Source organism: Salmo trutta, unplaced genomic scaffold (genome assembly GCF_901001165.1).
Source record: "Salmo trutta unplaced genomic scaffold, fSalTru1.1, whole genome shotgun sequence".
Taxonomy (NCBI): Eukaryota; Metazoa; Chordata; class Actinopteri; order Salmoniformes; family Salmonidae; genus Salmo; species Salmo trutta.
Genome location: NW_021822395.1, coordinates 20,998 through 45,320, shown reverse-complemented (window position 1 = coordinate 45,320; position 24,323 = coordinate 20,998). Strand labels below are relative to the sequence as shown.

The following is a 24,323-nucleotide window of genomic DNA, read 5'->3' as shown; positions in this document are numbered from 1 at the left end:
GAGGGTGGATAAGGGGGGGAGAGAAATCATACCTGCTGGATGTAGAGCGTTGTCATGGTGATGACATGGTTGATGTAGGAGCAGGTGCCAATCTCCTCCACATTGGACAGGTTCCTGCAGAGAGAAAGTCATAGCCTGTTATAGTAGTGACAGGTTCCAACACACAGACACAGAGAGAGAGAGAGTCATGTCTGTTATAGTAGGGACAGGTTCCTAAGGCTTCCATTGGCTGTCAACAGCCTTTAGAAACTTGTTTCATCCGTCTGTTACTGGGCAGAGAATAGGAGCTCAGTCAATCAGTGGACTGCCTGGGAGCAGTGAGTTGTTTACTGCGCGGGCACGCTTGCGCGCCACTCCTTTTTCTTCTGTAATGAATACGCTATTGTCAGGTTGGAATATTATCGAAGTTTTATGTTAAAAATACCCTAAGGATTGATTGTAAACATTGTTTGACATGTTTCTACGAACGGTAATGGAACTATTTGACTTTTTGTCTCTGGTTTTACGCTCACGCATTATGCCTTTGCATAGTGATCTGAACGCGCGAACAAAACGGAGGTATTTGGACATAAATATGGAGTATTTCGAACAAAAATAACATTTCTTGTGGAAGTGGGAGTCCTGGGAGTGCATTCCGACAAAGATCAGCAAAGGTAAGGGAAGATTTATAATACTAATTCTGAGTTTAGTTGACTCCAGAACTTGGCGGGTAACTGTATAGCTTGCTTTGATGTCTGAGCTCTGTACTCAGAATATTGAAAAATGTGCTTTCGCCGTAAAGCTATTTTAAAATCTGACACAGCGGTTGCATTAAGGAAAAGTGTATCTATAATTCTTTCAATAACTGTTGTAAATTTTATCAACGTTTATGAGTATTTTTGTAAATTGATGTGCTCATTCACCGGAGGTTTTGGTGGGAATAAATTTTCTGAACATCACGCGCCAATGTAAAATGGGGTTTATGGATATAAATATGAACTTTATCAAACAAAACAAACATGTATTTTGTAACATTGAGTCCTGGGAGTGTCATCTGATGAAGATCATCAAAGGTTAGTGATGAATTATAGCTGTATTTCTGGTTTTTGTGACGCCTCTCCTTGCTTCGAAAATGGCTGTGTGGTTTTTCATGTTTAGGTGCTGTCCTAACATAATCTAATGTTTTGCTTTCGCCGTAAAGCCTTTTTGAAATCGGACACTGTGGTTGGATTAAGGAGAATCTTATCTTTAAAATGGTGTATAAATACTTGTATGTTTGAGAAATTTTAATGAGATTTTTGTTGTTTTGAATTTGCCGCCGTGCACTTTCACTGGCTGTTGTCATATCGATCCTGCTAACGGGATTCAAGCCATAAGAAGTTGTAGTAGGGACAGGTTCCAACAGAGAGAGTCATGCCTGTTATAGTAGGGACAGGTTCCAACAGAGCGAGTCATGCCTGTTATAGTAGGGACAGGTTCCAACAGAGCGAGTCATGCCTGTTATAGTAGGGACAGGTTCCAACAGAGCGAGTCATGCCTGTTATAGTAGGGACAGGTTCCAACAGAGCGAGTCATGCCTGTTATAGTAGGGACAGGTTCCAACAGAGCGAGTCATGCCTGTTATAGTAGGGACAGGTTCCAACAGAGAGAGTCATGCCTGTTATATATTTTCTTATAGTTACTCATCATCCATCACTACAAAAGCTGGACCAATGAGTAGCCAGCTACATTTGACAATTAGAAATAACTATTGATTTTCTGGTTCATTAAGAAAACTAAACTAAAATGTGTGTTTTTGGTTGTTGAGGCAATTAGACCAAGCCCATTTCAAAGTTCTTTCTAAAAGAAATGACAAGTTATTTCAGAATATGAAGGTAAGATAGCTGGCTAACTCATTGATCCTGCTTTGTTGCATATCCCTCAGGGTCATGTTCATGACGGCACCATATAGAAGACTACAGACTGAAGCAGCCAGGGAGACATTTTCACTTGTTCTCACTTTCCGTTGAAAAAACCTTTGTTGCGTGCCCTACTGAACCGCCGTCCTACTCCTACTGCTGGAAGACCATTTAAAACCAGGGGAACTGAGACCTGTCAACCTTGGCTAGAGTGGTTCCTATCAATAGACATTACCTAAAAGAGGTCCAACACACAGAATTAGAAATTATTCAAATTCCATGGTCCAATCCCATACTCAACCTCCATAATATGGACTGACTGGACCCATACAACCAGGCCTAGGTAGGTGGAGGGGCCACACTACTGGACCCATACAACCAGGCCTAGGTAGGTGGAGGGGCCAGACTACTGGACCCATACAACCAGGCCTAGGTAGGTGGAGGGGCCACACTACTGGACCCATACAACCAGGCCTAGGTAGGTAGAGGGGCCAGACTACTGGACCCATACAACCAGGCCTAAGTAGGTGGAGGGGCCACACTACTGGACCCATACAACCAGGCCTAGGTAGGTGGAGGGGCCACACTACTGGACCCGTACAACCAGGCCTAGGTAGGTGGAGGGGCCACACTACTGGACCCATACAACCAGGCCTAGGTAGGTGGAGGGGCCAGACTACTGGACCCATACAACCAGGCCTAGGTAGGTGGAGGGGCCACACTACTGGACCCATACAACCAGGCCTAGGTAGGTAGAGGGGCCAGACTACTGGACCCATACAACCAGGCCTAAGTAGGTGGAGGGGCCACACTACTGGACCCATACAACCAGGCCTAGGTAGGTGGAGGGGCCACACTACTGGACCCGTACAACCAGGCCTAGGTAGGTGGAGGGGCCACACTACTGGACCCATACAACCAGGCCTAGGTAGGTGGAGGGGCCAGACTACTGGACCCATACAACCAGGCCTAGGTAGGTGGAGGGGCCAGACTACTGGACCCGTATAACCAGGCCTAGGTAGGTGGAGGGGCCAGACTACTGGACCCGTACAACCAGGCCTAGGTAGGTGGAGGGGCCAGACTACTGGACCCATACAACCAGGCCTAGGTAGGTGGAGGGGCCAGACTACTGGACCCATACAACCAGGCCTAGGTAGGTGGAGGGGCCAGACTACTGGACCCATACAACCAGGCCTAGGTAGGTGGAGGGGCCAGACTACTGGACCCATACAACCAGGCCTAGGTAGGTGGAGGGGCCAGACTACTGGACCCATACAACCAGGCCTAGGTAGGTGGAGGGGCCAGACTACTGGACCCGTATAACCAGGCCTAGGTAGGTGGAGGGGCCAGACTACTGGACCCGTACAACCAGGCCTAGGTAGGTGGAGGGGCCAGACTACTGGACCCGTACAACCAGGCCTAGGTAGGTGGAGGGGCCAGACTACTGGACCCATACAACCGGGCCTGGGTAGGTGGAGGGGCCAGACTACTGGACCCATACAACCAGGCCTAGGTAGGTGGAGGGGCCAGACTACTGGACCCATACAACCAGGCCTAGGTAGGTGGAGGGGCCAGACTACTGGACCCATACAACCAGGCCTAGGTAGGTGGAGGGGCCAGACTACTGGACCCGTATAACCAGGCCTAGGTAGGTAGAGGGGCCAGACTACTGGACCCATACAACCAGGCTTGGGTAGGTGGAGGGGCCAGACTACTGGACCCGTACAACCAGGCCTAGGTAGGTGGAGGGGCCAGACTACTGGACCCATACAACCGGGCCTGGGTAGGTGGAGGGGCCAGACTACTGGACCCATACAACCAGGCCTAGGTAGGTAGAGGGGCCAGACTACTGGACCCATACAACCAGGCTTGGGTAGGTGGAGGGGCCAGACTACTGGACCCGTACAACCAGGCCTAGGTAGGTGGAGGGGCCAGACTACTGGACCCGTATAACCAGGCCTAGGTAGGTGGAGGGGCCAGACTACTGGACCCATACAACCAGGCTTGGGTAGGTGGAGGGGCCAGACTACTGGACCCATACAACCAGGCCTGGGTAGGTGGAGGGGCCAGACTACTGGACCCGTACAACCAGGCCTAGGTAGGTGGAGGGGCCAGACTACTGGACCCGTACAACAAGGCCAGGTAGGTGGAGGGGCCAGAATACTGGACCCATACAACCAGGCCTAGGTAGGTGGAGGGGCCAGACTACTGGACCCATACAACCACTACTGGACCCGTACAACCAGGCCTAGGTAGGTGGAGGGGCCAGACTACTGGACCCGTACAACCAGGCCTAGGTAGGTGGAGGGGCCAGACTACTGGACCCGTACAACAAGGCCAGGTAGGTGGAGGGGCCAGAATACTGGACCCATACAACCAGGCCTAGGTAGGTGGAGGGGCCAGACTACTGGACCCATACAACCACTACTGGACCCGTATAACCAGGCCTAGGTAGGTGGAGGGGCCAGACTACTGGACCCATACAACCAGGCTTGGGTAGGTGGAGGGGCCAGACTACTGGACCCGTACAACCAGGCCTGGGTAGGTGGAGGGGCCAGACTACTGGACCCGTACAACCAGGCCTAGGTAGGTGGAGGGGCCAGACTACTGGACCCGTACAACCAGGCCAGGTAGGTGGAGGGGCCAGAATACTGGACCCATAGAACCACTACTGGACCCATACAACCAGGCCTAGGTAGGCGGAGGGGCCAGACTACTGGACCCATACAACCAGGCCTAGGTAGGTGGAGGGGCCAGACTACTGGACCCGTATAACCAGGCCTAGGTAGGTGGAGGGGCCAGACTACTGGACCCGTATAACCAGGCCTAGGTAGGTGGAGGGGCCAGACTACTGGACCCATACAACCAGGCCTAGGTAGGTGGAGGGGCCAGACTACTGGACCCATACAACCAGGCCTAGGTAGGTGGAGGGGCCAGACTACTGGACCCGTATAACCAGGCCTAGGTAGGTGGAGGGGCCAGAATACTGGACCCATACAACCAGGCCTAGGTAGGAGGAGGGGCCAGACTACTGGACCCATACAACCAGGCCTAGGTAGGTGGAGGGGCCAGACTACTGGACCCATACAACCAGGCCTAGGTAGGTGGAGGGGCCAGACTACTGGACCCATATAACCAGGCCTAGGTAGGTGGAGGGGCCAGACTACTGGACCCATACAACCAGGCCTAGGTAGGTGGAGGGGCCAGACTACTGGACCCATACAACCAGGCCTAGGTAGGTGGAGGGGCCAGACTACTGGACCCATATAACCAGGCCTAGGTAGGTGGAGGGGCCAGAATACTGGACCCATACAACCAGGCCTAGGTAGGTGGAGGGGCCAGACTACTGGACCCGTATAACCAGGCCTAGGTAGGTGGAGGGGCCAGACTACTGGACCCGTATAACCAGGCCTAGGTAGGTGGAGGGGCCAGACTACTGCTTCTGGTCCTACAGACACACCACAGACCAACCTGCAGATGACGATGAGGAACTTGACCAGCAGGAGGGCCAGGTTCTGCTGCTCCTGCTCCAGGCCGTCCGAGGCCTTCTGGACACACTGGAGCAGCTGGTGCCGCAACACCTGCAGGATGTTGTCTGGCAGCAGGGTCATCACTGGAGGCACCTCCTCCAACCTGGGGAGGGGGAGAGAGAGAGAAAGGGGTGAAATAAGGGAAACACCAAAACATGCTGCGTGCCACACGCATCCGCACAAATAGTATGCAAGCAGGCGCACACACACGCCCTGCCATCCAGGACATTTATACCAGGCGGTGTCAGAGGAAGGCCCTAAAAGTTGTCAAAGACTCCATCAACCCTAGTCATAGACTGTTCTCTCTGCTACCGCACGGCAAGCGGTACCGATGCACCAAGCGCACACACACACACAAATAAACCCACCCAAACTTCTAAGGCCTTCAGGTACGTTACACACATTTACACTACATTCACACACATATACCTAAGCAACACACCATGATAACCTTTAGACTAGTATTTGCTGATAGACTAATGTCATGAAACCATCCCCTGTACTGCTACCAGTGAACCTAGCTGTCTCTGTCCCCCTCTGCAGACAGAGGTCATCAGAGAGGAATGGGTTCTTCCTCCAACCAGACCAAGCAGAGCCCAGATGAGCATTCCCAAATCGGGGTAAGAGCGTATCGCTGGGAAAAAGCAGGACAGCTGCGGCAAAGGGGGGAGGTGGAGTGGGAAAGGGAGAAGGGGGAGGGAGAGAGAAAGGCACGGCAACGAACCGACAAACGACCGTACTGGCAGATCTAATGGAAAGTAATCTGTTTCCCCTTGCTCCACACTTCACTCTCTCCAGTCCCACACACACAGACCACACAGGCTTACGTAACCATCATCTGACAGGACTGACTGGGCATTTCACTGGTCATGTGACCAGACCACAGCTGGAAGAGCAGAGGAGCACATCACCTCTCACTCGCTCTTTCCCTCTGTCTCTCTCTATACTGCATGTGCTTCTCCCTGAACGCTCTCAAACAATGGATGCGGCCATGCATGCATGCATGCATACATGCATGCATGCATACATGCATGCATACACAGAACCCTCACACCAACACAGATTCCAGAGCTGGTTAAGGAACACCAACAGATTCCAGAGCTGGTTATGGAACACCAACACAGATTCCAGAGCTGGTTAAGGAACACCAACACAGATTCCAGAGCTGGTTAAGGAACACCAACACAGATTCCAGAGCTGGTTAAGGAACACCAACACAGATTCCAGAGCTGGTTAAGGAACACCAACACAGATTCCAGAGCTGGTTAAGGAACACCAACACAGATTCCAGAGCTGGATAAGTTTCTGTCATGCTGCTCACTTGCATCAAACATACTGTACATGTAGCCCCAGCTAGATTTGGCTGAGATTGGGGGTGTACTGTGCACACTTAACGCAGACACATGCAGAGGTGTGGACTCGAGTCACAAATTTGATGACTTGACTCAACTTGACGGAAAATCAAATAACTTGAGACTTGACTTGAAGCTTAGGACTCGACTGACTTGAGACTGATAACCGGGTTTTGTAACGTTTTGTCACATTTTGTGGCACAGAGTCTCCGTGAATTACTCTCCACGCAGCCCGAGACAGTCTCCCACTTGAAAAACAACTGCTGCACCCAGGCAGGCCGCGTGATCCTGCTGCACCCAGGCAGGCCGCGTGATCCTGCTGCACCCAGGCAGGCCGCGTGATCCTGCTGCACCCAGGCAGGCCGCGTGATCCTGCTGCACCCAGGCAGGCCGCGTGATCCTGCTGCACCCAGGCAGGCCGCGTGATCCTGCTGCACCCAGGCAGGCCGCGTGATCCTGCTGCACCCAGGCAGGCCGCGTGATCCTGCTGCACCCAGGCAGGCCGCGTGATCCTGCTGCACCCAGGCAGGCCGCGTGATCCTGCTGCACCCAGGCAGGCCGTGTGATCCTGCTGCACACAGGTAGGCCGTGTGATCCTGCTGCATACAGGTAGGCCGTGTGATCCTGCTTGCTCTGGACTCCAGACAAGTGTAAATGTGACATGATATCCCTTGTTGATATTGACTACAAACATGAGTGACTTTCAGCTCAAAATGAAGGTGCAAAACATAGTCTATTTCTGTATCTTGTGTTTTGAAAATGCGTCCCCGTTTATGACCCTAATGACAGGCTACATTTGCACAGCGATGGTGTGTGCTTGCATGTGTGCGCGGAGGCCGCAAGCTACTTTTTAGGGGTCACGGGTCAAAACATTTGAAAACCAATGAGCTAGAGAACAGATTGTTGATTTGCTGTACAGCTATAGGATCGGCTGCAGCACAAACATCAAGAATATGAACCGTTTACTTTACAAGCTCACCAGCAATGGGGCATCAAGCAACAACTACTAGCATAGACCTACTGCTCTTTGGTATGTCAAAATCGCTTGGAATTAAACAACCTATGAAGCCTGCATTTGGAAATTATTGTTAAAATGTATTATTGCATAATCAAAATGTGCTATAGATAAAATAATGAAAAGGGCTGTCTGATGGCCTCAATAAATAGATAAGTATTTGTAATTGAACAAGTCATTGCCTGTATAGATGTTTTATGTTTATTACTTGACATGACTTGCTCTTAGAACGCATGTCTTGGATTGACTCGATATTCGACCCGTTCTACTTGGGACTTGACTTGAGACTTGGACCTTGTAACTTGCTTGTGACTTAAATAATAGTGACTTGGTCCCAGCTGTGGGGCTATGCTTACCTGGAGGGTGGCTTCTCAAAGTCCACGTCTAGACATCTCTCATAGGAGCCAATGAAGATCTCCAGCCACAGCTTCAGGTAGTCTGGGTCCCTCTGTCAGAGAGGGATGGAAGGACGGAATCAAGGAGAAGGATGGAGAAGAGAGGGTGAGGTGAAGAGGATGTAGGAGGAGGAGAGGGGGGGTGGAGAGGTGGGGAGGATGAAGAGGAGAGAGAAGGAAAGAAACAAATGTTAGTGGTTGTCATGTGAGAATAGAGAGATAATGATTCCACTAACTGTAGTATGTCATGAGGGGCAGATTACAGTAAACTCAGGTAGGTAGGTGAGTGAGTGAGTGAGTGAGTGAGTGAGTGAGTGAGTGAGTGAGTGAGTGAGTGAGTGATGAGGAGTGCACCTGTCTGCCTGAAAAACAGGCATCGCCACATTCTCTACTCCCGAGGGGAGTCACGAGCAGCTGCCGTTCAGACATTTCCTACATTCCTGGGAACAATGCAGAGAGCCAGAGGACAGCAGCACTGTTCACAGACAGACAGACAGCACATCACCCTCCCACTCTGAGAATGCCAGTCATCTCCACACCCTGCTAGCCTAAGCTCTCTCTCTGCCCAGGGTGGGGAGGTATAGAGGGAGGTAGAGAGAGGGAGGGCAGGGGAGTTCCAAGGCTTGCCTGACTGACACTGATTCAGGTCAAGGGGGACTGATATGAGAAAAGGCCCAGAGTATTACTGTTGAACCAGTAGGAGTGGTAGGAATGAATACTGCTGTGTCAGACTAAGTGTTGTTCAATAAGGCACTAGGCTATATTGTTTGGTGGGGCAGTAAAGTTCTTAGCAGCATTTGTTTGACAAAGCAGTGTTTCTACACTCCTGGGGGTGTAGGCTATTCACTACAAATCAAAAGGAAGCAAACGGACCGAAACCAAGAGGGATTACCAGAACTTGTCCAATAAGAAACGTTGGTTTCCGTTGCTACGGTGAGCAGTAATGAATAAATAGACCCCTGGCCCGTGCCTGCTTCGTCCGTCAGAGAGTAACACCGGTTTAAAGAGAAAACTCACCAGACTGAATGTCGGTCTGCACAATACATGGTGTTCATTCGTTAGCTGTCTCTGCGGTGTGTTATAGTGAACACCCACCGTCCTTTTAGTCCTTTTCCTCATGTAGAATCAGTTCGCAAACTACGGATGGCCCTCTGTTCAGGGGTGGTAACTACTCTCAGCCGGCAGACATTCAACCATCCTACCAGTCTGTCTGTGCCTTTTGGTGATTTTCAACTGACACGTTTCATGAAGTGGTTTTCTGATGACGCCCAGAGTTCAGTTCCATGTAAATGACCATGTTTCTTACATCTAGCCAACAGTATTCAGGGCCCTATAAATGTGCAGTAAGGTTGGTTATGACACTAAGCAGGACAAGTCTAGTAAAGCCTCAGCCTGCTGCGTGTCACACTGGGAATGGTCCAGAACAGGAAATAATTCCAAAAGTGAGGTCATCAGAACAGCAAGTGACTTGAAGGAGCGTTTGAGAGGGACTTGGATACAGAGTTCAGTACAAGTCTCTGTCTGTATATACTGGAATCAACATGGTTGTACAGTAAAAACATATGACGATCTTGTTCATTCCGCTCTCAATGTGTGTGTTCCCTCCCCTTGACTGTGTGAGCCAGAGCAGGTTTGGGCACCAGCCCCAGGGAGTGTGTGAGTGGTTAGAGAGAATGCCCTCTTTCACTGGGCAGCCGGGGAGTACAGATGTCCACTGAGGGCTCAGGGCTGAGACAGGGAGAGCAGAGAGAGCAGAGAGGGACACACCCTGGGCCTGCTTGCTGTGGCTCTGTTTATTTGAGGCACCACTGCTGACCCAACACCAAGCAACACTGGCTGGATGGATTCAGATCAGATGAGCTCAACATCTGGGTAGCAACCTATTAGTAATATCTTTCAAACTATCTGACAGACTAATGATTGATGACGCATTTCCTATTTGTGTGTTTTCTTATGGTCAGCTGGTTTGAGGGGGTGGGTAATCTGGGTTTCCTGTGCCCAACATGTGACCATCCATCCTGATATCATGACCACCCCCTCCCAGACTCTTAATAACACATGACCCCATGGGACCTTCCCAACAGGGTGAATTGTGGGTTTTTATTAGTCAGCTGGTTTGGCAGGGGGTTAGACTATAACTTACTTTGTACCAAGCATGTGACCATTCCTCATGAAATCATGATGACCCCCCCTCACTGAATCTTAATAACACATGACCATGTAGGACCTCACTAGCCTGAGCCTACAAGGTTATCAACATCAATCTTTCCTCAAGGAGATCCCATCGAGAGGTGAAGAGAGCATTACGAAGGACCCGGCACTGCCCTCACCCTACCAAAAGGGCATGGTTGGCATGGTGACCAAGTATGACTGCTAGAGGAAATGGTGAGGGGCGACTCAAAACCACAATGTCTACTGTAGATGTCCTGTTCCTAACAGTTTCCCTGTTTTACCACAATGTCTACTGTAGATGTCCTGTTCCTAACAGTTTCCCTGTTTTACCACAATGTCTACTGTAGATTTCCTGTTCCTAACAGTTTCTATTTTACCAATGTCTTTTATGCCTTCATGGTCCATCTACGGTCACCTTCTCCTCCCCATCAATCTCCAGTACTCACCATCCTGGGATTGACTGATGTCACAGCACCAGTAGTATTTATAGTGCACACATGGGAGGGGCTAAACCGCGAGGTGTGGTCGATATATAAACACTATGACATTACTGTTGTTGCTGGTGATATTTATAGCACACAGTGAGAGAGGAGGGAGCCGAGAGGAGGGAGAGGAGGGAGCCGAGAGGAGGGAGAGGAGGGAGCCGAGAGGAGGGAGAGGAGGGAGCCGAGAGGAGCGAGAGGAGGGAGCCGAGAGGAGCGAGAGGAGGGAGCCGAGAGGAGCGAGAGGAGGGAGCCGAGCGAGAGGAGGGAGCCGAGCGAGAGGAGGGAGCCGAGCGAGAGGAGGGAGCCGAGCGGAGCGAGCCAAGCCGAGCCGAGCGGAGCGAGCCGAGAGAGCCGAGCCGAGCCGAGCGAGCCGAGAGAGCCGAGCCGAGCGGAGCGAGCCGAGAGAGCCGAGCCGAGCCGAGCGAGCCGAGAGAGCCGAGCCGAGCCGAGCGAGCCGAGAGAGCCGAGCCGAGCCGAGCGAGCCGAGAGAGCCGAGCCGAGCCGAGCGAGCCGAGAGAGCCGAGCCGAGCGGAGCGAGCGGAGCGAGCCGAGCCGAGAGAGCCGAGCCGAGCGAGCCGAGCCGAGCGAGCCGAGCGAGCCGAGAGAGCCGAGCCGAGAGAGCCGAGCCGAGAGAGCCGAGCGAGCCGAGAGAGCCGAGCCGAGAGAGCCGAGCCGAGCCGAGAGAGCCGAGCCGAGAGAGCCGAGCCGAGAGAGCCGAGCCGAGAGAGCCGAGAGAGCCGAGCCGAGAGAGCCGAGCCGAGAGAGCCGAGCCGAGCCGAGAGAGCGGAGCGAGCCGAGCGAGCCGAGAGAGCCGAGCCGAGAGAGCCGAGAGAACCGAGCCGAGAGAACCGAGCCGAGAGAACCGAGCCGAGAGAGCCGAGCGGAGCGAGCCGAGAGAGCCGAGCGGAGCGGAGCGAGCCGAGCGGAGCGAGCCGAGAGAGCCGAGCCGAGAGAGCCGAGCCGCGAGCCGAGAGAGCCGAGCCGAGAGCCGAGCGAGCCGAGCCGAGAGAGCCGAGCGGAGCGAGCCGAGCGGAGCGAGCCGAGCCGAGAGGAGCCGAGAGAGCCGAGCCGAGAGAGCCGAGCCGAGAGAGCCGAGCCGAGAGAGCCGAGCCGAGAGAGCAGAGCCGAGAGAGCAGAGCCGAGCGAGCCGAGCCGAGCGGAGCGAGCCGAGCGGAGCGAGCCGAGAGCCGAGAGAGCCGAGAGAGCCGAGCGGAGCGAGCCGAGAGAGCCGAGCGGAGCGAGCCGAGAGAACCGAGCGGAGCGAGCCGAGAGAGCCGAGAGCCGAGCCGAGAGCCGAGCCGAGAGAGCCGAGCCGAGAGAGCCGAGCCGAGAGAGCCGAGCGAGCCGAGCCGAGAGAGCCGAGCCGAGAGAGCCGAGCCGAGAGAGCCGAGCGAGCCGAGCCGAGAGAGCCGAGCGAGCCGAGCGAGCCGAGCGAGCCGAGAGAGCCGAGAGAGCCGAGCGAGCCGAGCCGAGAGAGCCGAGCGAGCCGAGCCGAGCGAGCCGAGCCGAGCGAGCCGAGCCGAGCGAGCCGAGCCGAGAGAGCCGAGCCGAGAGAGCCGATTGAACAGACTACGTAGGTAGTGCCCAGAAACCACTGCCGTAGGTAGTGCCCAGAAACCACTGCCGTAGGTAGTGCCCAGAAACCACTGCCGTAGGTAGTGCCCAGAAACCACTGCCGTAGGTAGTGCCCAGAAACCACTGCCGTAGGTAGTGCCCAGAAACCACTGCCGTAGGTAGTGCCCAGAAACCACTGCCGTAGGTAGTCACCAGAAAGTACTAGGCTTGTGTTGTTGCTACTTATGGATTCAAACAGTGATTGATGCTACCATGATCCAATGGTGTATAGTTACACAGGCCTACAGACCTAGTTAAAATGACAGAATATTTCATGTAGGCCTGTGTCTATGGTCTCATCATCTTAGTGGCTATAAGCACAGGAGGGGCAGACAGGCCTAATGATAACGAGCTAACCACATACACATCATGCTTCCTGTAGTTCAACACTACAGGGGTATGCTTCATGTTGTCGAGAAACAAGAGCCATGTCTTTCCCATCATCGAGAACCAGAGGGATGAGTTTTGCATGGTTGTGTTTGGTGCCTCGCTGCCATTGTGGTGTTAACAATGCTGCTAACTAACTCTGGGACGATACTCCAGGCTGATGACAGTGACACTACACAGACTGCTGGGTAAGAGGATCGTAATGTGACCGTCTCAGTGGTCGTCTGCTACCTTTTATCTCCAACATGAACTGGAGTTAAGACTGGTGCTTTCCCAGTTAGCCGACCCATAGATTTACAACAGCCAACACATGTATGGAGGGGGCTAGGCTAGTTAACTTTGGAAGATAGAAACTCACTGCGGGTTGTGTTCATTATGCAACAAACAGAAACTAACTGGAACAGGGAGGCAGGGACATCATGGATTCATCCAATAAGAAACCTTCATTTTTGCTTTCCATTTTAAAACATTTTTCAGTTACGTACCCTAATGAACACGGCCCAGGGGGTTAGGCTTATTGCATATCAGACAGGCCAGTATTCAAGCATCACACATTCACCGAATTGAAGGTGAATGAATTAGTGTCAAAGCCTTTTACTATGACCTACAGCTACAGGATAAACTAGTTCCTGACCGCAGTGCCACTACTCCCTTTAATTAGGCTGCTCAACCGCCAACAGTAGTTGCTAGGTGTGACTCCACCCCAGGGACCAGGGTGACTTACTGTGATGTCTCTGTCAACCTCTGGCCCCGTAGTGTTGACAGCCCTGCTTGGGTTAATCATTAGAGAGGTGAGTAACAGTTCAGTCACACTGATCTAATGGAAGTTAGAGACCAGTGGTACTGGATATTTTAGCTAGGTAGCCTTGCCTGAGCCAGAACGGCCCATAGGGCAGGGGACTATCACCTGTTTCTGTAGTGTGAGGCAGCTTTAGGATTGAGTACGCAGCCTTACAATTTCATGGCGGGATCCTAACCCCAAGGTCAAGGACTTGGTCATTTTAGCTTAACTAAGCTCCCATTATTGTTCATTTGCCATGCTGTGTTAAAGGTCAGTTATCTTAGTATAATAGGGTGTAATGAGCCTATCCCTCAATGAGGTGTGACATCATTAACCTGCGACACTGAAGTGTATGGCTTCTTTAGGGCAAGTGGAGACAATGGGCAGCCTTACACAACAAACATTCCAGAGCCGATTTAGCTCACGTGACGGACTACAAGTTCCCCTTGCTCCTGATGTATCCTGGGAACCCTGACACACACACTGAAGAGGAGACCCCTGAGCCAGTGTTGACATTGCGGCCTCTCTGGGGGAGGTAAAGGTCCTTACAAATTATTTAAGCCTCACATGTTTGTGGCCACATGCAGAGTAAAATACAGGCCTGCTGCTGTATGAGATTGAACTTCTAGCCTACTGTCTGACCCAATGTAAATACACTCTCTTAATAGAACAAAGACGATGTGTGTACTCCCCACAATGCCTGCCATTTAACACAGGACTGAGAAGTGAGTGCAAGATCAAGTGTGTTCTCAATGTTTTGTACACTCAATGTACACGTATTGTTTACAAAGCAGGTGACAAATAAAATCTGGTTTGATACTAAACTAGCCTGGTCCCAGATCTGTTTGTGCTCTTGTCAACTCATGTTGGGCATGACAATGAGTTAAATTGAGTTGGCATGACAACACAAAGACTGGCACTCAGGCAGGATAATTCTAAAAACTTGTGCCATAGCACTTCCTGCCCTGTGTCGTGTGGGAGAACAGGATAGCTCAAAAGGCTAATGCTTATGAGAGGGTTGTCCTTTTGAGTGGGATTAAAGAGGGAATGTGTTGACTGCAGTTGAGACTCACATCAGGAGAGGCTCAGGCACCAAGCTGTGATTGGTCACCCAGTGCAATGAAACAACTGTAGCTACTACAGTCAATCAAGGGGGAAATAGGTCTAGCTAGGTTGCAATACAAAACAGAATCTATGTTATTGTATTATACCCTTCTACATACCACAAGACGTCACTCAACTAAAATCTAAATACCAGGAGACAGACTTCACACATCGCAGGACAGTCCAGCAGCTGTTACTGAGAATAGTGGAGGAAGAACAGGATGGCTTAAAAATTCAAGCCCGATTACAATTCATCATCTTGGCCATGTTCTGTTATAATCGCCACCCGGCACAGCCAGAGGACTGGCCACCCCTCAGAGCCTGGTTCCTCTCTAGGTTTCTTCCTAGGTTCTGGCCTTTCCAGGGAGTTTTTCCTAGCCAACGTGCTTCTACATCTGCATTGCTTGCTGTTTGGGGTTTTAGGCTGGGTTTCTGTACAGCACTTAGTGACATCAGCAGATGTAAAAAGGGCTTTATAAATACATTTGATTGATTGCTCATCACCCATTACGTCATCTCAATATACCACAGCTATTGTAATAGCTTGGTTACCTTACAGTCTGGTCTTACTGGCATGACACAGATTCTAATGCATGTTTTATGTGTCAAACAGATCAAGAGAAAGGTTTGTTTACCTTGTTGCAATACAGCATCCAGACCTCGTACAATCTTTCATTTGATGCCATTCTCCACGGCGGGTGGTGGGCTTCCAAACAGAGGTCAATTCTCCCGATTCCTCATATTGAGCCCCTAGCTAGATCTCCTCATTCGGGCATTGCTCGTATACATATCGATTTGAGGTGTTAAGTGAAATGTCACAATGAAAGACAACTCCGAAAATAGTTCAAATACCTTCCTACTTAGAAAGGAAAAACAAAATATTCAAATGTAATCCCAGTGGCGGTGTTTCTTGATATTGGAACTTCCTAAAGCACTATTCCATCGTGAATTATGGATTCCCAAGGTTTCGCGTTTCCTGCTGTGGTGAGACTTCCACGGTCAAAGTCGCACTACGTCCACTTCTCGACTCATATGCCACTGACTCTGTGGAAAGCCAAGCCACAAACAAAGTTAGTATGTCAAATACACAAGTTCTGTGGCGCCAGTTTATAAATAGTTAACAGCACTTGTTTATAAACACCACCAGTAGGCTATACCTTTGATAACGTTAGCTGACTGGTTATGATAGCTAATTTAGCTTGCTGTAAACAAACCCTATGAATCAGCCATCAGCCCAGGCACGTTCTGTTCAATTAGATCTCTGCCCTTCCTTTACAAGAGAAGGATACAGCTGACGAAATAAAACACAACAAAGCTAACTAACGTTAGCAAGCTAACTTGGGGTTGCAATACGCAGAAAAACGCTCGAGTTAGCAAAGTTAATTAGCTAACAAGCTGTCATTGTGAAACAAGGTGGCTAATATTAATTAACTAGCATTATCGTTCTTACCTGTGATGTGTCAAAACGGCGAAGCCTTTTTTTTCCCCTGTCTAACGTTACTTCTCAATTTGACACAAACGACGAAACGAGTTTGTGAATTTGCTTGACCTTGCCCTAGAACTTAGACATTTAGAAATGTCACCACATAAACAATGCAAACGCACGCATTACTAACGAAAACGACAAAATGTTACAGCCAGCCCATTCCTGTACACTGGGATAGCTACAAACAACACTGGCGGTTAGTGCTGTGGCACTGCCACTCGTGAAGCTGTCTACAATGTGCGAAACGCGGCCAACTACTTCCTGATGTCAACTTTTTCCATTTTCAAAGTAAACGTTCTCATTTATTAAGCCCAAGGGAATGTTTAAAAAAATCGTTTTTTAAAACAAAACATAGGTAGAAGTGTATAGTGATAAATAATAATGTTGCCAAAATTGCCCCAAAAAACTTAACGATTAACAATTAATTTATATTAAAAAAATATATAAAAAAAAAATAGAACTGAACTGAATCCAAACTGGATTTGGCCTAAGTTAGTCTACTGTTTTAGAGTTTAGACAAAATACAGCCTACCAACATATGGGGATACTTACAGAAGACTGGCAAAGCCAATAACAATAAAAACATATTGATTAGGCTAAACCAGCTCCACAATGAGCAGGTGTGCACATAACTCAGATCGTGAATTGAGTTTGGATTTTTTTCTTTTTATATAAATGGGGAAAGCTAAACAATAACTGATTTTCATTAAAAAATAAAAATAAACGGTGCTTTTATTTTGACATGTAAATCCGGAAGTCAAAATAGTTTTGTATTTAGCTGTCGTCAATTGCCTTGCTAGGATAGGCTGAGTAAGGGGAGCTTTGAATATAATTACATTTATTTGCGGCCACAATATATATTTCAGAGGCAGAAGACATTCAGCTATACATGTATGTCTATGGAGGAATTATTTCAGTATTTTTCTTAGGCTGCAGAGTTTGCGACAGTCATCAACCCCTTTACGTTGCCGATGTGGAGCTCGTGGGTCGTTAGGGGTGGGTTGGTTGCGAGGGAACCGAGCTTACATTTGGCTGTGATTGGTTACTTTCAGCTGATCACCATGTTGTTATGCAGTTACCGCCTACTAGGGTAAAATTATAGGAGATCCTCAGTCGTACATCATATGTTATAGGAATCTGTCAGGGGATGACACTGTCGACGACGTCGCACGGAACCATTGGTTGATATATGCAACATCTGAGCAGGGGAATGTGACCATGATGTGGCAAGCTGATACTTAAAATACCTATCCAGGCTTTGTAAGATCTAGCATGCATCATCAACAACTGGGCAGAGGAACATACCCGTAAGTATGTCTAAACCCTCTGTCTATTTCTACAATTTCTCTTCTTAAGATCTGTTTTTACACCTAATCTTAAGCACACTGCTAACCTTATGTCTAAACCTAATCTTACATTAAGATAATAAAACACATTTTTGTTTTCTTGATTTTTTTTTTTTACAATATAGCCAATTTCGACTTCGTGGCTGTGTTAACTAGTGACAACCGAGTTCCTCCAGCTTTCTACTCACAGAGAGCAGAGGCAGAAGGGTTTAAAGTATGTTTTCTCATGACCCACTCATGAGAAATTATACTTCAAAACCTTTCTACTTGAGAAATGGTATTATGGTGTGCAGATAATTTGATTTCTGCCTGATGTTAATGAAATGCATGAAAATAATGAAGAATGCAGCAAACGCTCAAACTTGAAGCATATTGATAAAACCATGTCTATGTATTCATTCATCTACACATTTAGTCCTTTATTTAATTATTTTTGGCTCTACCCTCTGCTTTGTCTGTTTCAGCCTGTTGACCACGTGTCTGGTCTGCTGGAGGGCCTGGCTGGGGCCACAGTGGCCCTGCTGCTTCTGGGTTTTGGGGCTTCTGATTGGGGCAACCCGGTGGGGGAACAGGTCCTGTACCACACTGTGTTTGTAGTCCTTCCAGCGGCTGTGTTCCAGGAACACAGTGCACAGCTCATCGTCGCTACACAGGAAGATAACACAAAAGCGCTATTAATAATATATGCCATTCAGCAGACGTTCTTTTCCAAAGCGACTTACAGTAATGCGTACATTCTCCCTAGCTAGATCTGAGAGGATTAGATAGGTATAAGCAATACAGTGAAAGTTCCACCTTGCCCTCTGTGGATTGCTTGCCTTACACCTATCTAGACCTGAGTCATCTTAGATCTACACAAACACCTAATGGGTAGGGGCTAGGGGTTGTTTCTGGTGCCCCGTCTTTTCTATGAAGTGCACCAGTAAGGGCAGCCCATCTGAACTGGTATCCATTAGTCTTCACCTTGGGTAGGTTTTCTGCAGGGCCTCCAGCTTCTTCATGGTGGTGTTGTCCACCAGCTTGTCAAAGCGAGTCTTCTCCACCCGCAGGATCTCCACGCTCTGGCTGACCAGAGTGAACCTGCGACAGTCTCTCTGCTTGGACGGCATCAGGTACTGGTTCAGACCCTGAACCACACCACACAGCAGACACACAGAACCATAGAGTTAGAAAACACTAGAGGAAGAGTTCAAGGAAGTGATTACAACTCTATGCCCAGAACACAGCATGCCATGGATGTCATATTATCATGTTATTACATGGTCATCCATGCTGAACACAAGGCACAAGTACCATACAGGTTTCTTCCAATGTTGATGTGGGTAACGTCTGGACCTCAAGGCTACGTACAAATGTGCTGCTCTGATGAAGGGTGTCGATCAGGAAACAGGCACTGGTGGGCAGGTCTGCAGGAAGTCCTCTGGGAGGACGTGGAGGATTATTGAGGAGGACTTTGTGTTTTATGACACTGAGGAAGAGTAGAACAGACAGACACAACTTATCACCGGGCAGCGAACTAACTGGACACAGCTGAGATGCAGCGACGTCACTGATGTGTGGTACGTCCAGGTAAATACACTGTGGCCAGTTACATTACCTTCCTGGTTGGTTTGTCAGCTCGCCGTTGAATCCATGTGTTGGCAAACATGTACCTCTGCTTACTGAGAGAGAGGGAGAGGGAGGGAGGGAGGGAGGGAGAGGGAGAGAGAGAGAGAGACAGGCATAGACAGAGAGACGGAGAGAGAAAGAGAGAGAGATAATGTTTTGTTTTTATTGTTCTTCAACATGTCATTGCACAAATGTTATAATCTTACTCAAAACTCAATATAAACAACAGACACATTTTTTAAATAAAAATAAAATAAGTTACTCTGGTTGTTATAGGATACAGGGAAAACTGAGGTTGCCTAGAACTTAATACTGAAATGTGAACTGTGTATATTGTATGCATATTTTGTGTGTCTTCACATTACAGTAGGATTGTATTATAAACACGTGCCAGTACCTGAGTCTGCATACTGTTTTAGGAGGCGTTGGTAGGCACTGCAGGAGGTAAGATCCACCACTCTCAACACGTCACATTGGCCCTGTAATGGAAGCATTTAATATCAAACATCTCTGCCTGCAACTACATTACCCAACATTCCCCACATGTACTGTAGGCCTACAAGTTAGCCCCCCGGTTACCTTGCCAATGAAAATGATGTTGCCCATGTCGTTGGTGTCCTTGACGACCACGTGGCCGTAGCGAAATTGCTCGGCCTTGGAATGGTCAGCCATCTGTTCAATGAGAGAGTATGACCAGGAGGACACTAGCTGGAGTGACCTGGGAGAGAAGGGGCACAGAGGTGAATCGGTGGAAAGAGGGGCAATGTGACTCCCGGTGACCTTAGAGTTACAAACACCGTTTGTAGTGGGAGTTCAAGGTGCTGCTCAACAAAGACAGGTTGGTAGCGGGAATTCAGGTTGGCCTTCGCTTTTCATTAGGAAAGTCGGAGTGGTGCTGCTCAACAAAGACAGGTTTGTAGCACGGATTCAGGGAGGCCTTCACTCTTTAGGAAAGTAGGAGCGGTGCTCAACAAAGACAGGTTTGTAGGGGGTATATATTCAGATCCTAAAACAAATTTCTGGCTGCAGAATCTCACCGGAAGAAGCTGAAGCGATAGTAAAACATCCTATTATCTCACCGGAAGAACCTGAAGCGATAGTCAAACTCCCTCTTCAGCTCTACATCCATCTTGTTAGCGAAGAAGTCTTCCTTGTCGACCACCATGAGCTCCGTCTCCTCCATGCACACAACAGTGGCATTCCTCCTCAGCGTTTTGATCAAGGCCACATCCTGACAGACAACAGTTACTGACCATTAATAATCACAACAGTCAGAACCACACGACTGCGCCAGTAGCCTAGCTACGGTCAGGTGTGCTATTTCATGTGGTTGAACCTACTCGTCTGCGTTGCCCATCAGGCCTTGAACGTATGTGAGGTATGACGTTCGCAAGAACCCAGATATCTTTTTCCTAAACACTAAACAATATCACTACCATTCTCACCACTACTACCTCCACTATCACTACTATGACTATTGATAATGATATTGCCTCTTAAAAAAATAGCTTCTACAAAAACATATAATTGTGAGGCCTCACCCCGAAGCTCATGCCCTTCTTGATGAGGATGGGCTCCTTATCCACGAAGGCACTGCTACCGTCGTTGTCCTTGGTGACGGCCAGTAGCCCAGAGAACACAAAGTAGAAGCTGTGTCCCCAATGGCCCTTCTTAATGACCACTCTGCGACGCTCCAACCTGCAGGCATAGCCACGCGGGGTGATTGGTAACTCTTTATTTGTTATCTATTAGGATCCTCATTAGCTGTTGTAAAAGCAGCAGCTACTCTTCCTGGAGTCCACACAAACCATGGAACATAACATAATACAGAACATTAGACAAGAACAAACTTGTAAAGCATTATAATGCCTTGTAAACATATTTGTAGTCCCTTATGCAGTCATGGTTAAATGTAACAGCTGTGATATTATGGCTTCTTGTTGTTCGTTAATGCTTGTACTACTGTGTCCGTGGGAACCAGGGCTATCGCTCAACGCAAGCCATTTCGATCTACGGTGTCTACAGATCGATTTATAATAAAAAATGTCGGTCGGAACCAGTACCAGAACTACGTAGGTCCCCTAAGCTGAAGGGGACTTTACATTTACATTTTAGTCATTTTAAGTGGTCTAAGTGGTTAATGCTTTACTGTACAGTTAAGTATAAAGCTCTATGACTGTCACGGTCGTGATAATGGACGGACCAAGGCGCAGTGTGTGTTGAGTTCCACATCTTTATTTGCAGTGAAACTTCCAATAAACCAACAACGAAACATCAGTGGCGCAACATACACAAAACAATATCCCACAACGCAGGTGGGAACAGGGACACCTTAAGTATGATCCCCAATTAGAGACAACGATAATCAGCTGCCTCTAATTGGGAACCATACTCAAACCCAAACATAGAAATATAATCGACTAGAACACCCCCTAGTCACACCCTGACCTACAACACCATAGAGAGCCCTCGGGTCAGGGCGTGACATTGACTGCATCTATAAAGTCCTATGAATGTTTAAAGGCAATACAACACTTCACAAGAAGCCACTTCAACTAAAGTGTTACCGGATTATTATAGCCTAAAACAAGGGTTGTGTTTATTAGGCACTAAAAGAAACCAAACTGACTGAAACAGGGAAGGACTATACTACCAAGACATTTTCCATTGCGTTCCCTAAGGCAGGGGTTTCCAAACGTGTTCAATCAGGCCCCCCTTCATTACATTTACATTTTAGTCATTTAGCAGACGCTCTTATCCAGAGCGACTTACAGTAGTGAATACATACATTTCATTTCTTGCATTTTGTTTTTGTACTGGCCCCCCGTGGGAATCGAACCCACAACCCTGGCGTTGCACACACCATGCTGGCGTTGCAAACACCATGCTCTACCAACTGAGCCACAGGGAAGACCATGCGGAAGACACATTTCAGTTGAAGGTATTCAGTTGTACAACTGACTAGGTATCCCCTTTCCCTTTCCAGCATTGGGGAACATCCGGCGCCTCGTTGTGCACGTTGCATCTATTTCTATGGGCACAAGCACTGTTCATGACACAAACTGTTCACACCCCTCTTGTTGGTGAAGAGAATTTTTCAGGGTTAAAGCTTATTTCCTGCAATTCTGCACATTTTGTCATGGGGTGAAAATAACATTTTGCAGTTTTAAAGCTCATTTTCTTGCAATTGATTGACAGGGGATTGACCTCTAACCTCTGATAGCGAACCACCCTGGCCAGAAGGAGTTGCAGGGTTGCACTGTAGCGACGAAACATGCTCACAGAGCTCAGCATGTTGTGAACCAGCAACACCTCCGACTCAGAACGCTCCTCTGGGCACTTCCGCATAATCTCCACCAGCAGGACAGGGATCCGGTCCTGGAATGTTCCAGACATAATGCTCACACATGTATACAAGCACACATACGCTCACACATAGCATTCACGCTCACAGACAAAGACACACGCACGTATACAAGCACACGTACGCTCACACACATACACACATAGCTTTCATGCACACAGACAGAGACAAAGACATACACACGAACACAGAAACACACACACACACCAAGGAGAACAACATTCCTTACAGTCATAAACACAGTATTTTCATACCCAGCATAGGTCTTCTAAATTCATACGGTCACATTACCTCTTTCACTTTGAAGTGGTTCAGGTCAAACACCAGATTTTTACCCTGCAAGAACAGAAATCAATGTTAACTTTCCAGTCTTTCTGGATATCAAAACTGTAGCTTCTTTCTCAATCTCCCATCAAGACCACTACATAAACCTGGTGGCCCGTTAGCCCAGCAAAACACAGTACCTTATCACTTCCCCTTAACAGTACCACTCTCCTACACACACACACACACACACGACCCACCGTTCCCCCGGCCGGCTGGTTGGTGATGGTCTCCCGGAAGTTGAACTCTATGAATTGGCGAGAGTTGGAACGGGACATGAAGTAGCGGCAGAAGCGAGTCATCAGGATGACGCTGCGCACCGCCCACTTAAAGCCTAGCTTTCCCCGGTATGGAGCAGCCTGCACCGGGGCCGAGAATAACATCTCTGCTGCCTGCTGGAAATGTAAAACCGCCGATGGCTAGAGAAGGGAGGGAAGAATGGAGAGAGAGAGGTCACTACATTGACTGGCTAGAGGAGGGAGAGGTCAATACATGGACTGTAAAGTCATTGGCATTGTCACTACATCTCCTAAACACCCATGATCAGAGGACACAGGTTGACCTGAACTATGAACTAGAGTGGTATACATAACAGGACATGCTGTTGATAAGTAGGGAGGGGTTTATGTGGCCAGATCTGAAGGCCTAAACGTGAACTAAGAGAGTCTATGGAGAGCCCTGTTACCATAGAAATACAACTAAGATGGTGTAATAATAATGGCTGACAGTTTGTGCCTGCAGACTCTAACCAAAATTCCTGTCTAGCTTTCCATATCTATGCACATTACCACATCCTTGAGGTTCGTCTTGGCCTCCTTCGCAGCTGCTGGAAACAGAATGAGATGCTGATCAAATGAACTAATAGCCCTCACCAGGACAAAATGATAGAATTTGTAGACCATAGATCATTTCTTCTCCACCGGTGGTGGGTATGTTTCTAAGCCACAGCATTTTTGTAGTGACTAAGATGTAAATGAAGAAAGAATGTGGTTTTACCTTTCTCCGCTTTCTCTCCTGTCTCCATTGTCCAATGGTGTCAGGTGTTAGTTGTTTGTTTTTGAGATATGGACTCCACCCACTAGAGAGGTTCCTCTGTGACATCACAGGGTATATTCTATCTTAGCGTCTCAGCCAGGACAGTCACTGGGACAGTTGTTGTGGAGGTGTCTTCTGAATCCCCCTGGAGAAAGGCCAAGTCCCCCCAGTGGTATACATAGCCCAGGTTGACAACGACAGCGCTAGTCCATATTTTAGGCATAGACTATTCAGTGATGTAGTTATGAGTGGGTAGAAGTCAAACCTAACCACTGACACAGGGTCAGATATTTGTTCATCTCCCTAAAGGTTAAGTGGATGTGGGGTAGGATAATCTGATCTTACATCTGTAGTTGGGGCAACTTCTACCTCAAGCAATGCAGTCCTAAACACATTATTGCCAAAAACCACCAATCCCAACCTAAACCTTCAATAACCCCTTATACAG

At 48.8% G+C, this 24,323-nt stretch overlaps 2 protein-coding genes across 3 annotated transcripts in view; both read right to left on the bottom strand.

Moving 5' to 3' along the window:
* LOC115182106 (neurobeachin-like protein 1) overlaps positions 1–16,452 on the bottom strand; it is a 62,552-nt gene extending 46,100 nt beyond the window's left edge. For both annotated transcript variants that reach the window (XM_029743763.1, XM_029743764.1), the window contains exons 1-5: positions 16,163–16,452; positions 15,348–15,756; positions 8,131–8,222; positions 5,349–5,510; positions 33–114 (exon numbers count right to left, since the gene is read on the bottom strand). In XM_029743763.1, coding sequence (XP_029599623.1) covers positions 33–114; positions 5,349–5,510; positions 8,131–8,222; positions 15,348–15,398 — 387 coding nt within the window. In that variant the 5' untranslated portion in view covers positions 15,399–15,756; positions 16,163–16,452. The remainder of the gene's footprint in view (positions 1–32; positions 115–5,348; positions 5,511–8,130; positions 8,223–15,347; positions 15,757–16,162) is intronic.
* A 1,209-nt stretch (positions 16,453–17,661) lies between these two features.
* LOC115182120 (cyclic nucleotide-binding domain-containing protein 2-like) lies at positions 17,662–24,320 on the bottom strand. Its single transcript, XM_029743777.1, has 13 exons — positions 23,837–24,320; positions 23,629–23,666; positions 23,041–23,259; positions 22,808–22,852; positions 22,367–22,530; positions 20,694–20,850; positions 20,232–20,383; positions 19,732–19,870; positions 19,550–19,631; positions 19,142–19,205; positions 18,895–19,012; positions 18,508–18,671; positions 17,662–18,189 (listed from the first exon to the last, which is right to left on the bottom strand). The coding sequence occupies exons 1-13, from the start codon at positions 23,862–23,864 to the stop codon at positions 17,964–17,966; spliced, it is 1,596 nt and encodes a 531-aa protein (XP_029599637.1). The 5' UTR covers positions 23,865–24,320; the 3' UTR covers positions 17,662–17,963.
* Positions 24,321–24,323: the final 3 nt, after the last annotated feature.

Coding starts and splice junctions, on each gene's coding strand:
- LOC115182120 (XM_029743777.1), bottom strand. CDS start 23,864: ATGGAGACAGGAGAGAAAGCGGAGAAAG. Junction 23,667..23,836: donor AGGAGAGAAAGCGGAGAAAG/GTAAAACCACAT, acceptor TTCTGTTTCCAG/CAGCTGCGAAGGAGGCCAAG. Junction 19,871..20,231: donor TATCGCTTCAGGTTCTTCCG/GTGAGATAATAG, acceptor CTTCTCTCCCAG/GTCACTCCAGCTAGTGTCCT.